At 44.7% G+C, this 20112-nt stretch overlaps 1 protein-coding gene across 1 annotated transcript; it reads left to right on the top strand.

Annotated features, from left to right (window-relative positions):
* The first annotated feature begins 11162 nt into the window (after nt 1-11162).
* Nucleotides 11163-18896, top strand: LOC117746664 (solute carrier family 12 member 9-like). The gene is made up of 14 exons (XM_034555935.1): nt 11163-11521; nt 11820-11954; nt 12578-12715; nt 12792-12892; nt 13332-13533; nt 13690-13797; nt 14208-14319; nt 14579-14736; nt 15223-15305; nt 16349-16473; nt 16579-16771; nt 16859-17033; nt 17382-17528; nt 17614-18896. Exons 1-14 carry the CDS (start codon nt 11308-11310, stop codon nt 18543-18545), a joined length of 2823 nt encoding a protein of 940 aa, XP_034411826.1. The 5' UTR covers nt 11163-11307; the 3' UTR covers nt 18546-18896.
* The last annotated feature ends 1216 nt before the right edge of the window (nt 18897-20112 follow it).

The following is a 20112-nucleotide window of genomic DNA, read 5'->3' as shown; positions in this document are numbered from 1 at the left end:
GGCTTGTTCAGCGGTCTGCAGGTGACGGCACTATTCGGAAGTGACAGAAGCTGAAATGGACTCAAGCCAGCTTCTGTGTGCGAGCAACAGAATGCTGACTGTGAGGAACTTGATCCCCTTGAAGAGACAGCGCTTTTGTGTGTGTGTTTGTGTGTGTGTGTGTGTGTGTGTGTGTGTGACAGACGGAGAGAGAGATGTGTATGAATTCCTATTTAAATTCTATTTAAAGTGTCTGAGTTGCCGTCCCAAAGCTTCTCATCATCGCTGCACCAAATGGCCACGAGCGGTAAGGTGACGCTGATCAATTACAAAACACAGAAATCCTTAAACGCGATGGAAGTAGACTGCAAGCAGGATGCTGTATTTTGCAACCCCTCTGGTCCGTGGCACACTACAGCGAACAATACAAGAGAGAGGAGGGAGGCAACAGATCTCACAGTCCAGTTTGTTTGTGTGGATAAGAGCGCTTGCTCACGGCTGTTAAGGACACACAGTGCAAACTAGCAGTAGGGAAATACACAAGTATGTGCAGTATTAATACTGTGTGAACAATTGTATCCATCCACCGTTTTTTGTAGCTGGAGAGATCATAATTGATAGGATCAATTAAGTAGGATAAGTTATCTTCTCCTGAGCCAATATATGCACATTGTTGGCATTAATCTTTTAAATATTCATCAACCACAGACAGATGGAAAGTGATTCAAAAGGGTGGGAACTGGATCTTCTGGCGTGTCTTGAAAGCCTGTGCAGCAGGTTGCTCAGAAACAAACACACACACACACACACACACACACACACACACACACAAAGGCCGGCAGGCTATGTCTATGTATCCTATCCGCGGTGCTGCAGTGCCCTGTGGCGGAGCGGGGGGTGGGGGGGGGGGGGGGGGGGGGGGGGAATAGGATGGCTGCTTTCCCTCTTCAGGTGGATCAAGACTTTGATCCCTGCGGCAGCCAAATCCTCAAGCCCCCCGCTGCTAGAAGGACATGAACATGCCGTCTCTAACATCTGCTCCGACAGAGATTTACCACACAAGCACGTCTGTGTGTGTGTATGCAGGTACACAGTGCGTACCTGCCTACACACACACACACACACACACACACACACACACACACACACACACACACACACACACACACACAGATCTCCCACGCCTCTGAAAGAGAGAGAAGGCTGCACCACGTCACCACACCCTGCCCGTCTGTCTCTTTCCTTTCCTTTTCAGTCTCTGATCTGTGCCTTGTCCACTTTACCTGCTCCATCCCACGGGACGCCGGGGAGGTAGACAGGCACTGCCTGCTGTCCCAGCATGCACGGCACCTGACAGAAGTTGTAGAAGCCAGTGACCCATGCACCAGACCCCTGGTTGCTTTCCAACTGCTCAAATGGCGTCTCTCCTGCATCTCTGCACAGGACCCAGAAAATAACAGCTTGCTGCCATTCCTTTTTTTATATACACATATCTTGATGGTTATAAATAGCTTGTTTATTCTCTGTTTTACTATTCCCTTTGGATAATGAGTTCAGAGAGGTTAGTGGAGATGCTTTCTAAGAACAATCCATGAAATATTTGGTGCAGAGGCTAAAAACACAGCATCAGTGCTGCTGTGCAGATATGGAAATGGATATGACTTACATATCAAATCCTTGTTTTACGGTTGATTTCGCACAACGGGAAATGTGATCACGGTCATTTGCAATGTAATTATATCCAGCCGTCCATCTTATTTATGTGACAAGTTTATGACACCCACCACATATTATCTTAAGGGCTTCTCAAATTGATTGGCTGTAAAGCTCCAGCACTAGTTGTTTGCTCTATTGTCTTTGACACGTAAAGCAGTCAGCTGCTGATTCTATAAAAAGAAATGTATAGATACTGAAGGGAATTAGCCATTTTTTTTGGCAGTCGCTGTGAATGAGGAGATGACATTTCTGTGCTGCGTCCTCGAGGATAAGTTATCAGACAGATCTCTATTTTTCTGTATCTGCTTCAAGTCATCTGCTTAGTCTTGCTATATAGCACCAGTGGTTATGTGCTGCCAGAAATTCGAGCAACCACATGACTGAAAATCCTCTGAATCTTGCTGATGGCCAACAATAAAGCGCAGGATCCTTTTGTCAACATCAGAGCCCAATATAAGACTGTGGCTACGCTGGCAATAAATAATAAATTATCAGATTTGAGTTTGTGGTTAACATCTATCTGTGCATGTCGTTCCGTTCACAGGTGCTTTGTTGAACCAGGGGGAAGGTGCTTGATGAATAGCGCTGTCACTTTGTAGAAAAGTATCACGAGTTGCACAAACATGCATGCATCCATGTTTGGGGGTAATGGACTGCAGGTGATTGATAAAGCCATTGATCTGAGAGCTAGTCCACGGAGAGGGAGGGGGCAGACGGCACGTTCCAATTCTCAGAGGCTCTGACTGCCATCTTATATTATATTGATCTTTGCACTGAGACACACAGCACGGCATCGATCTTCACACAGACAAATGGCAGAGAAGAAGAAAACACACACATCTGTACCACTTGGGCCCAGGCACATCTGCGTGAACACGGACTGACTGAGTGAGGACGCATGTGTGGAAACAAGTGGACACAAAAAAAAGAAGCGAGGAAAGGAAGATAAGCTATTACTGCAGTCACAGACTCACTAATCGTTTTGGAAGGACACTTTAATGCACTGCTGTGTCTGTCTGCCCCTTTTATCCGAATATAGATGTTCCCCTGCGTGGAGAGCTCCGGGGTTTGACCGTCCACACACGAGTGGGTAAAGCTGGCGTATAAAGTGATTCGTATTTTAGTTTAGTTCACAAGTATAGAAAGCACACAGGAAGGGAAGAGGGGAGAGAGGAAGGGCACGAGGAGGGACAAGATCTGCATGAGAGGTAGGGGAGATAAGGGAGACACAGGACGTGAGTCAAATACATTAGAGCTCGAGTGAGGCTCTAATTGCATAGTGTAAGGATATTAACTTCTTAATAATGACCCATTAGGCCACACATAAAGTGATCAGAGATAGCCATACACATATTTCTTCGAGCTGAACAAATTCATCTGACATGGTTTGGTGAAATCTAAATGGATAAGAATTAATTATGGCAGGCAGAGACTGAGAGTAATGCAACACCTGTGGATCAAATTATACTGAATGGAGTGCACGGCAGCTGCTAGAGGGAATAAAATCAGCCAACAAGGGACTATTCCATAAACATTTTTTTTTTTTTAAAGCTGCACACAATCCCCCTCCTGTCCTCATGCAGGACACATTTTGAGCCAACCTGGAGGCTGTGTCTCCATCCTCCGGCCAACACCTATACATGGCCGACGCGTGTGTCCGAAGACATCGTCTGTAAGACCTCATCCGAAAACTCACCAAAGTTTGCTGATACTGAAGCGTCCGGTTCTCGGCCTTGTCCTTCACCATTGTCGCAATATCCTCATTACAGACACCCAATCCGAGCCTGCCGGGGAGCAGCAAGTGCGCCCGCTCATTAATCTGCGGAGGAGGACCCGGCACGGCGACCTGCCATCACGTGCGCAGCGCGTAACAGGTTTCTTAACATGAGGCGTCCTGCACGATGCAAAGCGCCGCCGCAATGTGTGTGATGGTGTGTGTGTGTGTGTGTGTGTGTGTGATGGTGTGTGTGTGTGTGTGTGTGTGTACGTGTGTGTGCGTGTGCTAGATGAGAGGATATAGCCGGCTGCCGACTCGGAGCAGCGCTCGTGCGGTTTGACTGCAAAACAACGCCTCCCTCCTCCAATATCTGCACTGTCTCCACTGTCTCTCATGGAGTTACTAATGATGTGATGATTTTTTTCCTTCTTTTTTTTTCCTTCTCTGTGTGCGGAGGCGCGCGCAGGTGCCGGTGTAATGAAACGCCTATTTGGACAAATTAGGATGTGTAGGATATCAATGCTCTTTTATTGCGTGGTGCTGCGCTTTGCTCCCCATTTGAGTCATCAGCATGGGTTGATTCAAGTGTGATGAGTAATTCTCGAGGCTGAGGCTTATGTTGGCCGGTTTTATGGCTCCGTCAATGTCGTAAATGCATCGTTACAGCGGCCCTTAAGTAGTGACTATACAGAATGGTGCTGATAACCCATCAGTGATTTCCAATGTCCTTTGCACGCGTCTCACTGTCACGCTATGAAGGGCGGTGACTCTGTTCTACAATTAATTTATAAATAATTTCAGATAATCTTTCTAAATCTAATTCCTTTATTGCTTTTTTCGCCTTGTGCACTTTTTCTTCCTAAAGATGGGTTGTCACATATTTGATAAAGACACGGTCAAAGTCAATGCAGCAGAAGCATAAGAAAGAAGAATAGAAGAATAGGTCCTGACTTTTAGTTCCTGTGGTCCAGCTTGAATAACAGGATCTTAGATTTCCCCATAATGCAACTCAATGTATTTATATACACCCTCCCACAGGCTATCTATTTAGAAGTTTGAAGTTTCAGAGCCCAGTGGTGGAATGCCGCTTTAAGAAGCCCTGGTGTTGATGCAAACTGAACTGGAATAACATCAACTCTCTTCATCAGCTCTTTGAAGCTGTCAATATATGAGGCCGCTGAATGATGATGTAAAGACTTCAACCGGCTCGCATTTTACAGAAAACAGACGACTTACACACCTGCAGATTAAAGTGAAAACATGATGTGAGTGGTCCTATAGCCCCATTCACAGGGTCAAAGAATGAGTACGACAATCACTCAGGGGACATGCACGCAGCCACCACAACTCAACACCTATGGCACATTTTGGACATCATCAAACCACCAAATGAGGGAACGTCATGGTGGTCATCCTGTCCAAAGACAGGTAGAATCAAGGCAATGTTGGAATGCATTGCCTTGCATTCAAGTGTATTTAGGAGAACCATGTCTTCCATTGGCTGCCCAACAGCCCCGTAAGGAGCATTCTGCAGTAAGTGCAGCGCTCACGGGAACAACAAGGTTCATACACCATAAAACTTCCTTTGTGCGTTTCGCTTTCAGAAGCACTTCTCAGGTAGGATTGTATCCAACAGTGAAAGCTCACACGTGAAGGTTTGTTACACTTCCTTTCCTCAGATGATACATGTATTACAATACTCTGAGCTCATCTCTCAGGCGTTCACTAAAGGCTTTTCAGAGGTGCTACTCACTGGCAGGGAAATCTATCGCACTGAGAGATGTGGTGCCAAAAGAGACACGCACCTGAACGATAACCTGTTCCAAGGATTCACTGCTCTGCCCGGCGCCAAAGAGCCCTCAGTTGGTCTGGGAACTCAGGAAATTAAAATGTTCAAGAGTTCAGAACTTTATCAGGTCTTAAGAATTATGCTTGCCTTAGCCACTCCTATTGTTTTAAACTTGGACCAGCAGGTCGCTAACAAATTCAAGCGTTAAGTGGAGGGCACAACATGAAACGGTTTGCCTCGTCACAGGCCACCGTGCATTTGAATATCAAACTCTCTGATCTTTTACAGGTTAAAAGACTTAACTCCTCCGGGAGTCAATGCCTCTGACTGGCTGACAGATAAAAAACGGTCCTGCACAAGGCTGCAGCTGATTGACGGTTGGCAGGGCAACCAGTTCAAAGCGCTGGAGCACTGGCACCAGAACCAGGGCCTCTGAGACCGCGGAGGGATGGGACAGATTTCACCCAGAAGCACTCTCCTTTACGGCATTCACACATCTCATTATTCATGCACTTCAGGTTCACACGCACCTCCAACGTGTCCTCACATCATCCCCCCTCCCTTTTAACTGAGGGTAAAGAGAGTGACCGACTTCATTTTATCAGGGAGCTGGCAGCCGCAGACAGGCCGGGGTTCTGTGGCCCCGGCAGCACAGGAACTGGGCGCTTTGCAGCCCCGAGCACCAGCACACTGACCCACATCTTTCCATCTTCACAGGACTCTTTAGAAATACAAACCATCCAGCTCTTAATAGAGGTTTGGTTCCAAAATACAAGAGGAAAAACAACATGTCCCCTGTCCTCTGTGACAGTGACAGTTAGTAGTCGATGACCAAATGATGAGAAAGCGTGGTCAAACAATCCATTTCCAGCTCTCGTTAGAAAATAGTATAAAGCATTTAGGGTTGTGATTAGAACCAGGTTTTGTTAAGTTAAGTGTTATTATAAATTACTCTGAGGAAAGATATGTCTTAAATGTATGGAAGTTGTCTTTCTTCTCATTATTTTTGTTATGATGGATATGGAAGTACCCATCTTATTCAATCTGACACACTATGGGCACAAATGTGTCAATATCCTCACACATTTAATTTGACTGCGATACATCTACAATATTACAAGGACCTTGAGTCCTTGGTGCGCAACATCATGATGTACAACCACCTGTGCTCCTTTTTGTTTTACATGACACGTTTCAGTCATTCCCATTAGCAGAAAACACTTAACCTGTCGGAAATACCCACAGAATGACACCAGCAAATACCCCATAACACAATCAGACCCACAAGTACCATTTGCCCTTGAGCCAGATGTGGGCAAAGTTCAGGAGCCACGCGTGGATTAGACACTTTGGAGGCAGAAAAGGGAGACGGTGATGCATCCTGTCAGGACGCCGCATACTTACGGTTTCCCCGGAGTCTGCTTGTCTCCTCTTCTTTTCCTTCTCTCCTCCTCGGGCCACGGATTCAAAACCGTCAGCTGTGTCCCTCCATTGTGCCTTCCGCGGAAACGATGACTGATGTAACGGGGCACGCAGCTACAGGTTGCAGCGCAACACTCAAAACGGTGATGTGACCGGATAGACTCCGGGGACAATCACACTTTTCTCTCCGCCGGAGAGAAAATATCAGTAGATCCCAGTAAAACTGTCCCGTCGCAGTCCCGACAGCGCCGCGTCCAAAGTTGTCAACACGGTGCGTAATTACCGGGTTTTTTTGCGCCTCCGGAGCAGCGCACAGCGGAGCAGCTGCTTTGCTGGCTTTGGAGACCAGGAGAGCGACGACAAGCCAGCCGTTGGAGAGCGCGTGCTGCATGGGATTGGGAGACCAAAAAGAAACTCTATGTGACAAGACGCTACAGTCTCCTCGTCGGCTCCAGCTGAGGTGGGAGGGAGACAGCGGGGTACCGGGTGTCGTGTCCGTGATGCAATGCGGGTACTGTCGGTGCCATCGCCCGCAGTGTTCTCTTTGTGTGCAGAAATCCAGGCGCTCCGTTCATTCTCTGCGGAGCCGTGGCGCACATTCGTCTCAATTAACGGCGCTCGGGATTGTCCGCAGAGGTAGAAGTGGGCTTGGAGGGGGAACAAGAAAGCGTGCTCTCTCTATCTCTCTCTTTATCTCCCGTGTCCCTTATGGTGACAACACGCACTCATTATGGGCTCTAACAGTAGACGGCATGCGTACACGGCTTGGGCGCAAATAGAGGAAGGCAGCCACTCAGTCAGTGTCCAGGCTGGGGTGATGGGGTTGAGCACGTGTGTCTAAAATGATGATGGATGGTGCATTACCCGTATGGTTTCTCTTATCCGTGTCTTTGACAGCTATTATACCTCCTCAACACATCAACATGGCAATTGGATTGGAGCGTCACCACGTCTTCCAGCTGCGGCCCTCAGGCATTATGGATGATTTGTTTTGCCTTACAGACACAGTTAAAATCATCACAAACACCCACATGGGTACACACCCACCAGCTATATGTGGGCTACATATAGCTCCCTCTGACACTCATTCTGTGAATTATAGGAACCCAAGCTGCAGCAAACCTTGACAACAAGTAAATAGCCTCTGGCAGTAGTGACCGGATTCAATGTCAGCTGTGTAAATGGAGTCTTACACAATAATAAATCATTAACATTTAGTCAGCAAGCAGGCTGTCCACTCAACACTCCGAAAGTCAACTGTGGCCCAATGAGAAGGCAAAATAGTCCGGCTAATATCAATGAAATGCCATTTTCGGTCTGTAACATTTTGTCATGCTGCGCAGCAGGGAAGTTGGAGCGCATCCTGCTCTCAGGCTAGATAACACTCACACTTCCCACTACTGAATGAGAAAGGTGGGACATCAAGTGGTGAGAAGACCAAAAAGGACGCACGGCTCCTCCAACAGTGGACACGGGGCATTTTCCACCTGGCACATTTCTTAATGGAACAAATGTCGATTCCTTGGGAGCGGCCGCGCAGGGCATGGCTTTAAGCAGTGAGTAGTGAGCCTCAAAAGTTTGACTTGTGACAATTGAATGCACTTGTTCTGAGCCGAACAAGCACGGTGTGTGGCGCCTCAGCTTCAGCATGTGTTTGCGTGTTCGTCCAGGACTCCTGCTGCTCTGTATGGTTGCCTCGGAGGTCTGGCACACTGAGACCAACCCCACAGAATTTGTGTGTAACAGGGGCGCCAGGAGGGCTATGAATATCGTGGCTGAGATGGAGAGTGCGCTGGTGAGGATATGACTGTCAGATATACATTTTACCAACATGTCTGCTCCTGTGGGGCTGCATCTAATCCTCCTGCCTGTCTGTTGTCACCTTTAGTCTCCCATCATTCTGTCTCTCTGTAGTGCACCCATGTGTCTGTCTTCTGTCACCTGTCTCCTCCCTTGCAGAGTGACTGTAACGGCTCCACAAACCTCTCCCCTACGGTTCAGCTTCCATGTACGGAGCTCCATGTAGCATCTTGGGAAAACAAATCAGTATGTTGGCACACGTAGGAGTCCAAAAGCCTCGCCCACAACGGTGTTCTTATTTGCTTACTATTGGTCTGAGTGTTTTATCACCTTCTAAAAACCTTTTTAATTGCTTTTTATGTATCTCCTTGTACCTCTTTGTGTGTGTGTGTGTGTGTGTGTGTGTGTGTGTGTGTGTGTGTGTGTGTGTGTGTGTGTGTGTGCGCGTTACCGCAGCACCAGGAGAAGAGAGGAGGCATAGTTGCATCCTTGAGGCTTCTTCTTGAAGGTCTGAAGGTTGTAAGGGCCCCAAGCCAGCCAGGATGTGCCGCTTCGCTACTGCAGAGGCTGAAGAACAACGTCAACAACTACCTGCTCATTCTCACACACCTCCAGCTGAGTGTACGCAGCAAACACACTGCATGCAAACAAACTGCATGCAAACAAGTGCACACATTTTGGTGATTCGTTGGTCAAAAGAAGTGTACATGTCGAGGGTTACAGTTGCCATACATCATCTGCAAAGTTTCTGGATGTCTTGGATACTTTAAACAATTTAAATATATATTATTCAAAGTAGAGGCGCTCCCATATGCACCTCAGTATCGACAATGAAGAAGAAACGTTATCGTCTGGATGCCTTTTGACCCTTAAGCCACCAAATCAAAGCGAACCAGGCTCAGTCTGTCTTCTTCTCCACTCACACACAAACACAGCCAAAAAACATTAAGCAGTGTGTCGATGAACATTCACACAAACTGAGTGAAAATGTGTTGATGGGCTTCTCTCTCACTGGTTTGCATCGGGTTCAGAGGCACTATCAGTTTCCTCCGGTGTGGAAATATCCTGCTTTCACATACTTCTGTGGCTTTCTGGAGTATCTGTGCCCTGCGAGTGATGATGTTATGTTGTGTGACCCCAAGCCTTCCTTCCTCAGGACAAGAAGAAGATAGCGATGCATACTTTCCCAGTGAGACACACTGCAAGATGGATGTCCTGTGATCTCTGTTTTTACATAATATCCTAAGTTGATTTGTGGAATACTGCTAATAATCACTTTTTATAAGTGTTCCTTTCAGTTGATAATGACATTAAAAAAAATCTGCGTTGGGTGTTGGGGTTTAATTTCAAGCCTCTTCCTTATGTTCATGTTCTTTCGGTCTCATTTTTAAAACTGTCTTCATTGTTGTATTTTCTTTTTCTACCAGCAGGGGCCAGTGGTGAGTCCAGCACTGTCTTGTGTTCCTCGAAGCACCCAGAGTCTGAGCACAGTCCTGTTGAACTACAACAGACTGATCTCAGGCAAAGTGGAGCGGTTCATGGTTAACCTCGGTGACAGATGCATTTCCCAGTGACACAAGAGCAACTTCAGGGGACAGTCTTCACAACCTGGGGGATGAGTTTAAAATGGGGCACCAATGCAATAGAAGAGGAAGAACCCCCACCAGAGGAAAACATTCAGAGTATTCTCCTCAGCTTGTCTAACTAGTGTGACGTGTAGACCCTTTTAGAGTAAAGAGAAAAGATACACACTTCTCTGTTGGCCATTCATAAAGTATTTTGAAATGAATGAATTAAGAGGCAGTGCAGCTGGAGAAGTGGAGGGAAAGGAAAAATAGCAATGTGTCTGCAAGGATAAGCATCATATAGAAATGAATGTATGACAGGAAGGCAGTTTTTTTGGATCATTCTACATAACATTTGCAAGGCTTTAAAGTGAGTTGAAGGCCCATAGAAGCAATACAAGCCTACAATCTGCCAAAAGGCAGTTATTTTATGTTGTATACTTTGTAGACTACACACAGCTTCTCCAAGTTTCTTCCGGTCAAAGTCTACTTCTTTGGATTCAGGTGTTCATGGCAGACTTACTCCCAAAACTATTTTCAATATAATTCTAGTTTTAATATCAAATAGAGCAGTCTTTGCACATTAACTGAGTAGAAAACAAATCAAAGATACTTACTGAAGAATAATGCAGACTGAAACAAGTGTTGCTATATGCTTTTCTTGTATGCATTTAGTGAGAAAATTAAATGTATTCTCAATGCACTTTTAGATATTATCTGTTTACATTTTTTTATTTACCGTATATATGTGTCTGCTTTTTTTAAATTCAGGAAATCTATCTGAGGCAACTTTGTGAATTTCTGTGTTTCGCTATCCATATTTTGAATTTAAGATGACGTTTTTTACTAACACGATATATGTGAATGCTGTTTATGATACAAAACTTTTGCAATACAATATGCAATAAACTCTGATTTCCTCCTGCCACATTTATTACAATGTGTTTATATATATATATATATATATTTTAGATATCACAATTGCATAGTGCTATCAACATGTAAACAACAACATGTAAACAAAGTAGCCGGTGGTTCAATCAAGGAGAACCTGCCACTGATTGGATGAGCCCAATGCTACGTCATTTCTTTAATTAGCGAACAGGTTAGTGATCCGTCATCAACTGCAGGAGGTGAGGAACCGCGCTCGGTAGGGGAGCCGTGAGAAAGATAATGGCGACGACTCGACGAGCTGAGCATAGCTCCGGGTGTTAGACGAGGAACGGTGGGCTTTGTATTGAGCACGTGCGGTTGAAACTGTGCAGGTGACGCCAACGAGCTGTTTTACCGTTAATTGAGTTACCGCGAGCGCGACGACCATGTCGGAGAAAACTCCTCTATTGCATTACCGACTCACCAGCAGCAACAGCCCGCAGAACAAAGATGAGTGCACTCACAGCGGGGCCAAGGAGGGCCGAGACGGCCGGCGGGCCAAGGACAAGACCGCGACCGCCCGGAAGCTCGGGGTGGTGTTCGGCGTGGTCACCCCCACTGTCCTGTCCATGTTCAGCGTCGTTGTGTTTCTGAGAATTGGTGAGTAACGTCAGAGGAGGGCTTTTAAATCTGAAAGTATTTCCTTTTAAAACAAAACAAATGTTTAAATGTAAATTTGAACCAAGTCTGTTTGGTCGATGCTAACAAGTGGGTGAAATAGGCCTATTGAGTCCAAAAGGGCTCATGGTGACATCTTGGGTTTGGGCCAGTACTGTCCCAAATCCAAAGAGATTCTGTCTACAACAAGTAACTTTATTATACAGAAAAGCAGCAAACTCCCTGAACATTAGGGTTGAAGGTTACAAATGATTAGACGATGCTCTCCTCCCTTTCGCAGGATTTGTCGTGGGTCAAGCGGGGCTCTACCAGTCCATTGCCATGTTCCTCGTGGCCTACTTTATCATCACAATGACCGTGCTTTCCATTTGTGCCATCTCCACCAATGGGGCTTTAGACGCTGGAGGTGCCTACTGTATCCTTTACTGCAAGGGTTCTCCACTAAAGGCCCTCTCTGCTGGTCGCTGAAACTATTCTGACAAAATATAAAAATATATTGGGCTGTGAATATGACTCACTATTCTGCCAGCCCTAACTCATCACTTTCTGCTGTTATGCAACTTTAATGAATTGTGTCATATTTCCTCATCAAACCTTTTGAGCTTTTCCTAGTGCAGATTATCTCCATCACTTTCATGTTTAACCTAATTCTTGGGGGTCGAGGGGTTAACCCCAACTGATGTGTTGTGGTTTGCATCCCTGGTCATTGAGCTTAGGCTTTTAAATTGCAATGTTATTTATATGAGTTCTTAAACATTTAGATATTATATAATAACTTTGTAAATTACCATATCTTTTTATTTATCTAACCTAATTACCTTTGCATCCCACCAGTGGGCCACGGGTCTGATGATGCCTAACTAATGGATTGAGGAAAAAAAATGTCCCTGCTCTAAATGTTCAACTCATGATGGCACAGGCTCCCCCTTGGTGTAAATCTTAGCCTTTTTAAAAAAAATAATATTGAACAGCCTTTATTAAGGCGAGTGTCCAGTCTTATAATTCTGGAGTCTGAAATGCCTCAACTTGGATCTCCAGACATGATCAGCCGAGCCCTGGGTCCAGAATTTGGCGGCAGCATTGGGATCATGTTTTTCTTTGCCAATGTGTGCGGCAGTGCTCTCTACATTCTAGGTCTGGTTGAGGCTGTCATGTCTACCTTTGGCATCCCAGAGGGTAAGGAATATTAGTTCATTACATCTAGGCCTTTGGGTCTGAGATATTAATTAACCCTATTTTTACCGTCCCTTAGAGGGTGCTGTTGCAGGTCCCCATCAGGTATTGCCCTCTGGATACTGGTGGTCTCTGGTCTATGGCACGGTCTTGCTCTTCCTGTGTTTTATTGTCTGCTTGGTAAGATTTCATTGGTTTTATTTGACTTCATTTTTGGCTGTCTGCTCATCTTTTTAAACACTTAACCATTTAAAATAAATTGACTTTTTAAGCCCCAGCTGGTAGCCTGTAAATGGGGATGCACCGATACAACTTTTTCAGTCCAGATACCGATGGAGATACCTGGGCCCCAACTGTGAAGTGGTTATTGTTGCACTATTTTAAAGTATTGGATTAGGGTTTCAACACTTTGAAATGTTATCTTACTGTTATATGTGAAAAGGTTTGTCCATAGTGCAAATTTGCCTTTTTTTTTGCTCCATTGTGCCGAAAGAGGAAGGCTCATCTAGACGTTTCTATCTATGCCAAAGATTTCTCTCAGGTTAAAGCCTTATCTAATATGTTATACACTTCAACATAACTTAAGTAGTTACTAAATCTAACTGGCTTGTCATTACAGGTAGGTACCCACATCTATGCAAAGGCAACCTTTATTATCGTCGTCATAGTCACGGCAGTTTTGGTTACCATCTTCATCAACTTTTTCATTGTGGGGCCCTTTGTGGTGACTCTGCCACATAGTTCTGGTCTTAACGGTACCAGTGTGAGCACAGCCAATTACACTGGCTTCCAGCTCCACACCTTGAAGGGCAACCTATTCCGTAAGTAAAACTTTAAAAAAAATGTATCTTTGATCTGTTAATTCAGGACTTTGATTATTTACGCAGAAGGTACTAAAATGTACTTAACATGCTGGATGTCCCCGTTTTGTATTGGTGATCCCTGATGTGTATGAATGAACAAGCCTCTCCTTCTAGCCAGTTACACAGTGGACTACACCACTGGTGCCACAATGAGTTTTGCCACAGTGTTCGCTGTCATGTTCAATGGCTGCACTGGGATCATGGCGGGCTCCAACATGTCAGGTAAGATGATGATTCAATAAATTAATGGAATTAAGGGCAAGCAAAGGGTCCCTATTTCAAGATATTTGTCACTTTTAGAAGGGAGGAACCCAGAGCTTTGTCCCAGTTCAGAGGCTGGATCCTAGACGGTCAAAGTCTATGACGGTGAGTCCTTCAGAGGCCGAGCTAGCTCCCCCAAATCAAGTGCGGAGGAAAGAAAGCTACATTTCTCAGCAACATTTGGAGTGGTGCTTTTTGTTAACCAATCGAGGCAGGGCTGCTCTATAAATGCAGACTTTGGATCCAGCCCCTGATTTTAAGAGGCAGTTCATGTGTACACTTTTTTTTTTTTTTGTTGAAAGGCTGAACATTGACAGAACTTACAATAAGGTATGTTTGTCATGGTGAATAAGTTTTGTTGTGATTTCCAGGCGACCTGAAAAACCCCAGCTATTCCATCCCAAGAGGAACGCTCGCAGCTGTTCTGACAACGTTCATCACTTACAATCTGCTTGGTCTGCTGGCTGCGTGGTCCTGTGACCGGTTAGACACACACACACACACACACACACACAGCAGTATTGGCATAAAACTAAAATAAATGAAACAAAGTTATATTTAATCTATAGAAACATCAGAGATACTGCTATGGTCACTTAACAATTTAATGGAGGATTTTTCACAAGCATTATAAATATTTTTTTTTAAGAGATGGAATATCTCAGTTTATTTAGTTTGTACCCGTAAAGTGATTAAAATGTAGTTTTACTAACGGTTAATCTTTTTTTTACATTATCCTTAGTCCCCTCCTCAAAAAAGACTACAATTTCCTGGGAGACATCAATATATGGCCGCCCCTAGTGACCATTGGGGTTTACTCCTCCACCATGTCTGCTGCCATGAGTAACCTGATAGGAGCCTCCAGGATCCTGTATGCTCTGGCCAAAGATGACCTGTTTGGTGAGATGTTTGCCTCCTGTCCCCAACATTAAGACTCATCGGAAAAAGTAGCAAATGATGTGTTTGTTGGCAGAAGGGTTTAATCTGATGACGTGAAAAGGATTTCAATAAAAATGTTGCTTGTTTAGGTTATCGGGGCTAAATAGTTGATCCAAAGTGTATATGAAAGAATATCCAACTCCAGCTGGCCTTGTACAAAGCCGAGTCAGCATTTAATATCCAGCCATCTGTTGAAAGAGGCCTCCCATCTCAAATGTGAGACATTGACACTTTTTTTTATTAATTTCATCATGTCTCGTTATCCAAGTGGAGGCATGTTAATTTGAAAGCATCGTTTAACAGATGGCTTGCAGTGTTGACTTTCTCTGAAGAGAGAAATCCTGTGTTTGGCTCCAGGACAAGTTTAGGATGAGTCGGCTTGTTTATCCGATCTAATACCATGAGCAATAACGGAGTGACCTTTGGTAATGTTTTAAATCTCTACAGGTGGCGTGCTGGCTCTGGTGAGGAAAACGTCTCTGAGTGGGAACCCCTGGGCCTCGGTGCTTGCCTCTTGGCTGCTCGTACAGGTTGGCTAGTACACTGACAGTTTTACGAGTGGCAGTCTCTTGTTTCATAGAGTTGAGAGTAACTCTGCTTTAGCTCCCCAACGCTCAAACAGTCACTTCTGTTTCGCAATCCCTTCTGGTTCACTTTGGTCTTTTGCATGTTAGATTAGTGACCAGGTACACAACCTGTGAAGGGACTCTTTAGCAACACAAAATGGATATTTATTTTTACTAATACCCATTGTCTGCTACCCATGAACCTTAAACAACAGAAGAAAATATAGTAATTTACACCCTAATGGTTTTTTAAAAAATGTGTTTCCGTTGTGCTTTCTGCTACATATGTGCGAAAGTAAGAGGAAGCATCTGATTTTCAGTAATGAGAAGGATAAAGAGGACAAAGTTTAAACATTGTTGCCCTAATCAACATTTTGCATCATAATGTATATTGCCACCGCTTGTTTGTGTACGATGTAGTGCTGCTCTAAGGTAAGGGTGGGAGCTTGAATGGAGGCAGAGCAATTAGCAGCTGACCATCTACTGGATAACTGTCAGGGTTAGATCTACTGGTCCTTCACCAACCTGTCCGCGGTGAAAACACTTAAAACTTTTATTTCCGTTTGGCTGACCATTTGTCAAATGAAGAACATTAGAAGCCTGATGCCTGGGAGACGGCAGGCTAACGTCATCTTACGCTAAGTGATTGTCTCATTTTACTACTTTGCCACATCATTAGCTAGATGGAAAGATTTTAAAATGACCACATCATGGGCATCTATAGTTGTAATTCAAACCAGTTAAGCTGTTCAAGGTGGTTTGTATTGGGGTCAAGGGTCATCCAGAAGTCTGAAGCTACTTTTGCTTTCTAGATATGGTCTATTGTTTGTAGACATTGTTCTCAGTAACACTAAGGTAGTGCGTGCCAAGGTTTGCACAGAATTATTACATTTTAATTATCCATTTTTAGAAATTGTAGCTGCAACCTAAATTGGATTTAAGTAACACAGGAATACATATTGATTAAATATGTCAGCCAAATTAATATTGTCAATCCCTTCCACTAGGTGGTGCTGTTTGCTGGTAAATTGAACAACATTGCTAGTATTGTAACCATCTTCTTCCTGTTGGTCTATGCTGCTGTGAACCTGGCCTGTTTGGCTCTCGAATGGGCTTCTGCACCAAACTTCAGGTACAGTGTGGGATACTGGCAGGTTTTCTGTGCTGGATTTCATTTGCACAATTGTGGTTGCAAAGTACATTTTCATTCTGCCATTGTCTTAATTTTTCCATTTAGACCCTCATTCCGATGCTTTACATGGCATACCTGCTCTCTGGGAATTCTTGGTTGCCTGGTCATGATGTTCCTGATCAATGCAATTTATGCATTTGCCAGCATAGCCTTTATGATGCTGCTGTTGATGCTTATCCACTACCTCGGTCCCATCAGCAACTGGGGCTACATCAGTCAGGCTCTCATCTTCCACCAGGTGTCACAAACAAGCCCTCTGTCTCACTGAAGCAACAGTATGATGCAAGTTTGCACAAATTATGACGGCACATCTTTATTCACTCAGGTGCGCAAGTACCTGTTGATGTTGGATGTGCGTAAGGACCATGTGAAGTTCTGGAGGCCCCAGCTGCTGCTGATGGTGGCAAACCCTCGCAGCTGCACAAATCTCATGATGCTCATTAATGACCTGAAGAAGAGTGGCCTTTTAGTACTGGGACATGTACAGTTGGGTTTACTGGGTAAGAATTGTCATTGGTCATACTAAAGCTAAAATGGAAGTTTTGAAAGGTGGCTTTTTAAAAGTTAGTGGCTGTAGCCTTAAAGTATAGCTTAAAATCAGTTCCCGGAAATTCTAACGTTGACACGGAAAAAGTGTCAAAATGTACATATCCACTTTTTAACCTGCCCTTGCAATGTAAGCCACATCTCTTAAGTATGCACCATCAGTATACTTTCACCAAAATATACCCAGATACACCGCAACCTTTTGCTTAAACTGATTTGCGGATGTTGGAAACTTGCAAACACGAAATAAGACTGTTCCAACACATTTGACATTTTCTATTTGTGTGTGTGTGGTTCTGTAGATGGGTTGCCCTCTGATCCTCTGCTGAGCTGTTATGACTCCTGGCTTTCTCTAGTGGACCATCTAAACATCAAGGCATTTGTCAACCTTACCCTGGCAGACTCTGTCAGACATGGAGTTCAGAACCTGCTTTTCATCACAGGCTTTGGTAGGCACGTTTCTATTGCTGATGTATGAGGATGTTATTTACAGTTCTTATCCTTAACGCACATTTCATACATCTGTTTGTCTAGGCGGAATGAGGCCAAACACTCTTGTCTTGGGATTCTATGATGACTGCACCCCTCAAGATGACCTCCAAGGTAAAATTCTCCTGTCTTCAGGACCTGGCCTAGATGCAGCGTCTCCATCCATGGACCCCCGAGAGGAATGGTCTCCCTTCTTCCCTAATGTGCGGTGTGCTGAGGAACTCAAAGACCTTCCAGAAGATGAATACGTGTCCATCATTGCTGACGCTGTAAAAATGGGGAAGAATGTGACACTGGCTCGTTACTTAACTCAGTTCAACCGCGAGGAGGTCTTGGAGTCAGGCAGGAAGATTGGGAGCCACCGAAGCATGACGGGGCCATTTGTTGACGTGTGGCCTCTGAATCTGCTCCAACCAGACAGCCGCGGATACGTAGACATCTGCTCACTGTTCCTACTGCAGCTGGCCTGCGTGCTTCAAGAATCACGTGCCTGGAGCCAGGCGAGACTCCGCCTCTTCCTGTGTGTGGAAGCTAATTGCAGCGTGACCGAAAAGGAGGAGGGAGAGAAGAAGCTCCGGGTGATGCTAAAGAAGCTAAGGATCTCAGCTAAGGTGCAAATGGTGGCATGGGACCAGGTGGTGGCGCTGCACTGGCGGAGACAAGGAGGAGAGAGTCTGGTAGAGTCTGCACACAATAATTATGATCGGAGACCAGAGCAAGAACTGCAGGAAGATGGCATCCAAATGTTTCCCAATAATGATGCTCTGCTGACAGACGAGTATATCTGCGCTGTCAACAGTCTGATTCGCAGACACGGAGCCCCTAGGCCCGTCGTGCGCTTCCTGTATTTGCCCCGTCCCCCAGCAGACACCAGACGGTATCGCGCCTACCTTCACCAGGTGGACATGTTGAGTCGAGACCTGGGCCCAACATTGCTCATTCACGGGGTCACTCCTGTGGTCACTACTGACCTCTAAAATGTTACTCTTGATCCATCAACTGATCTGGTATTGTTGGTCTATGGGACTGTGCCACTTGTCGTCAATGTTTCCACCTGTAATTTAAGCCGTTGACCAAACTTTCATACTAGTCATCCCCACGCTCTGTATTTATACAGTTTGTCTGCCTTCTGTTAGAACGACCTTTCGGGGAAATGGATTTGTTGAAGTTTACTTTGGGTGGGTTTTGAAAAGTAAGTTTTAAGCTGTTCAGTCCTCACTTGGAGAAGGTGCCATAGAAATGTATGATTTGCACGTGTTGGGTGAAAGGGGAAGTCCTTACCGCTCTCGTAGTTGACATCATATTATGTATGTTAGAAAAGTGCATTTGTCTGGCCCATGCATTTGTGAAAATACTGTTTTGCTCTTGAACATTTTTGTACATGTGAAAATGAATTTAATAAAAAATTGTATTAAATCACTTGCCTACAATTTATTTAGAAATGAGAAGAGACTGCACATAATTATCAGTTAGTCGCATATATTTTACAAAGATTCCTAAATCTGTTTGTCCAGTTTATTTTGTAGCCCAAAATCACAATTTTGCCTCAGGGCTTTACATCTGTACACTAGCACCATTACAGTCTCTTTAGAGCACCATTGAGGAACACCTGAGACATGGCTGAAAGCCTGCAGAGGGCGCTATACTCCCAGTGCTGATGTGCTGTACTAAATTTGCCTCTACTAGGCTGCTGGTGTACTGCAGCAATGGTGCTAATGCCAGATTATAAATCTGACTCTGTACTTTGAGTGCATCTAGGTTAGTTGTTTCAAAAGGTTTTCTGTATCTCAGACCACAAACTGTCGGACTCAGACAGGTACTGGAGGACCTTTTGCTGACCGGCTCTCATAATGGACAAAATTTATATTTAAATGTCAGAATTTACTTGCAAAATATTGACTAACTTTCACTAGTGTTTTCTGTTATAAATGGGGATAAATTAATTAAAGGGACAATATTGGGTATGTGTGGCTGCTTCTTGTTACTGCCCCCAAATGTTTTCATATATAAAACTTAATGTTTGCTTTTCCATAATTTGAGCCCATGTTACCCTGACTATTTCATTGCGCAAACGGTTTGTATTAAATGGACCGGATGTCATTTACCAGATGACGTCAGTCAAGTGCCTGAAGTTCAGGGTATTAGGCCTTAGACTACACTGAGACTGGGCCTAACCTTATCTTGAAATTCCTCCCTAATGCTTTCACCTTCCAGGTCTGTAGGGAACACAATGTACACACGCATGTTAATACAATCTGTTTTTCTCATCTGGCGTGGCCTTATTGGAGCGTTATTTGTAATTAATTGAAAACTACCTACGCAGTGCATCATAACGTGTGGTGGCAGATGACGACTGTACCTGCTGATGAAGAGCAGACGCCATCTGTGGCGTATGTCACGTTTGATTGGAGAAAATGCCATGAGTTTGCACATCGGAGTATTGACACCCGTCTACATGTCACTCACAACCTGCATGTGGGAAGGAGTGTGTTCACAGACGGAGGCAGATCGGGCTCCAAGTGCTATAAATGGATACCACGTTCA

This window comes from Cyclopterus lumpus, chromosome 17 (genome assembly GCF_009769545.1).
Source record: "Cyclopterus lumpus isolate fCycLum1 chromosome 17, fCycLum1.pri, whole genome shotgun sequence".
NCBI lineage: Eukaryota > Metazoa > Chordata > Actinopteri > Perciformes > Cyclopteridae > Cyclopterus > Cyclopterus lumpus.
The sequence above is the reverse complement of the archived record's forward strand: the minus strand, read 5'-3'. Positions and strand labels throughout refer to the sequence as shown.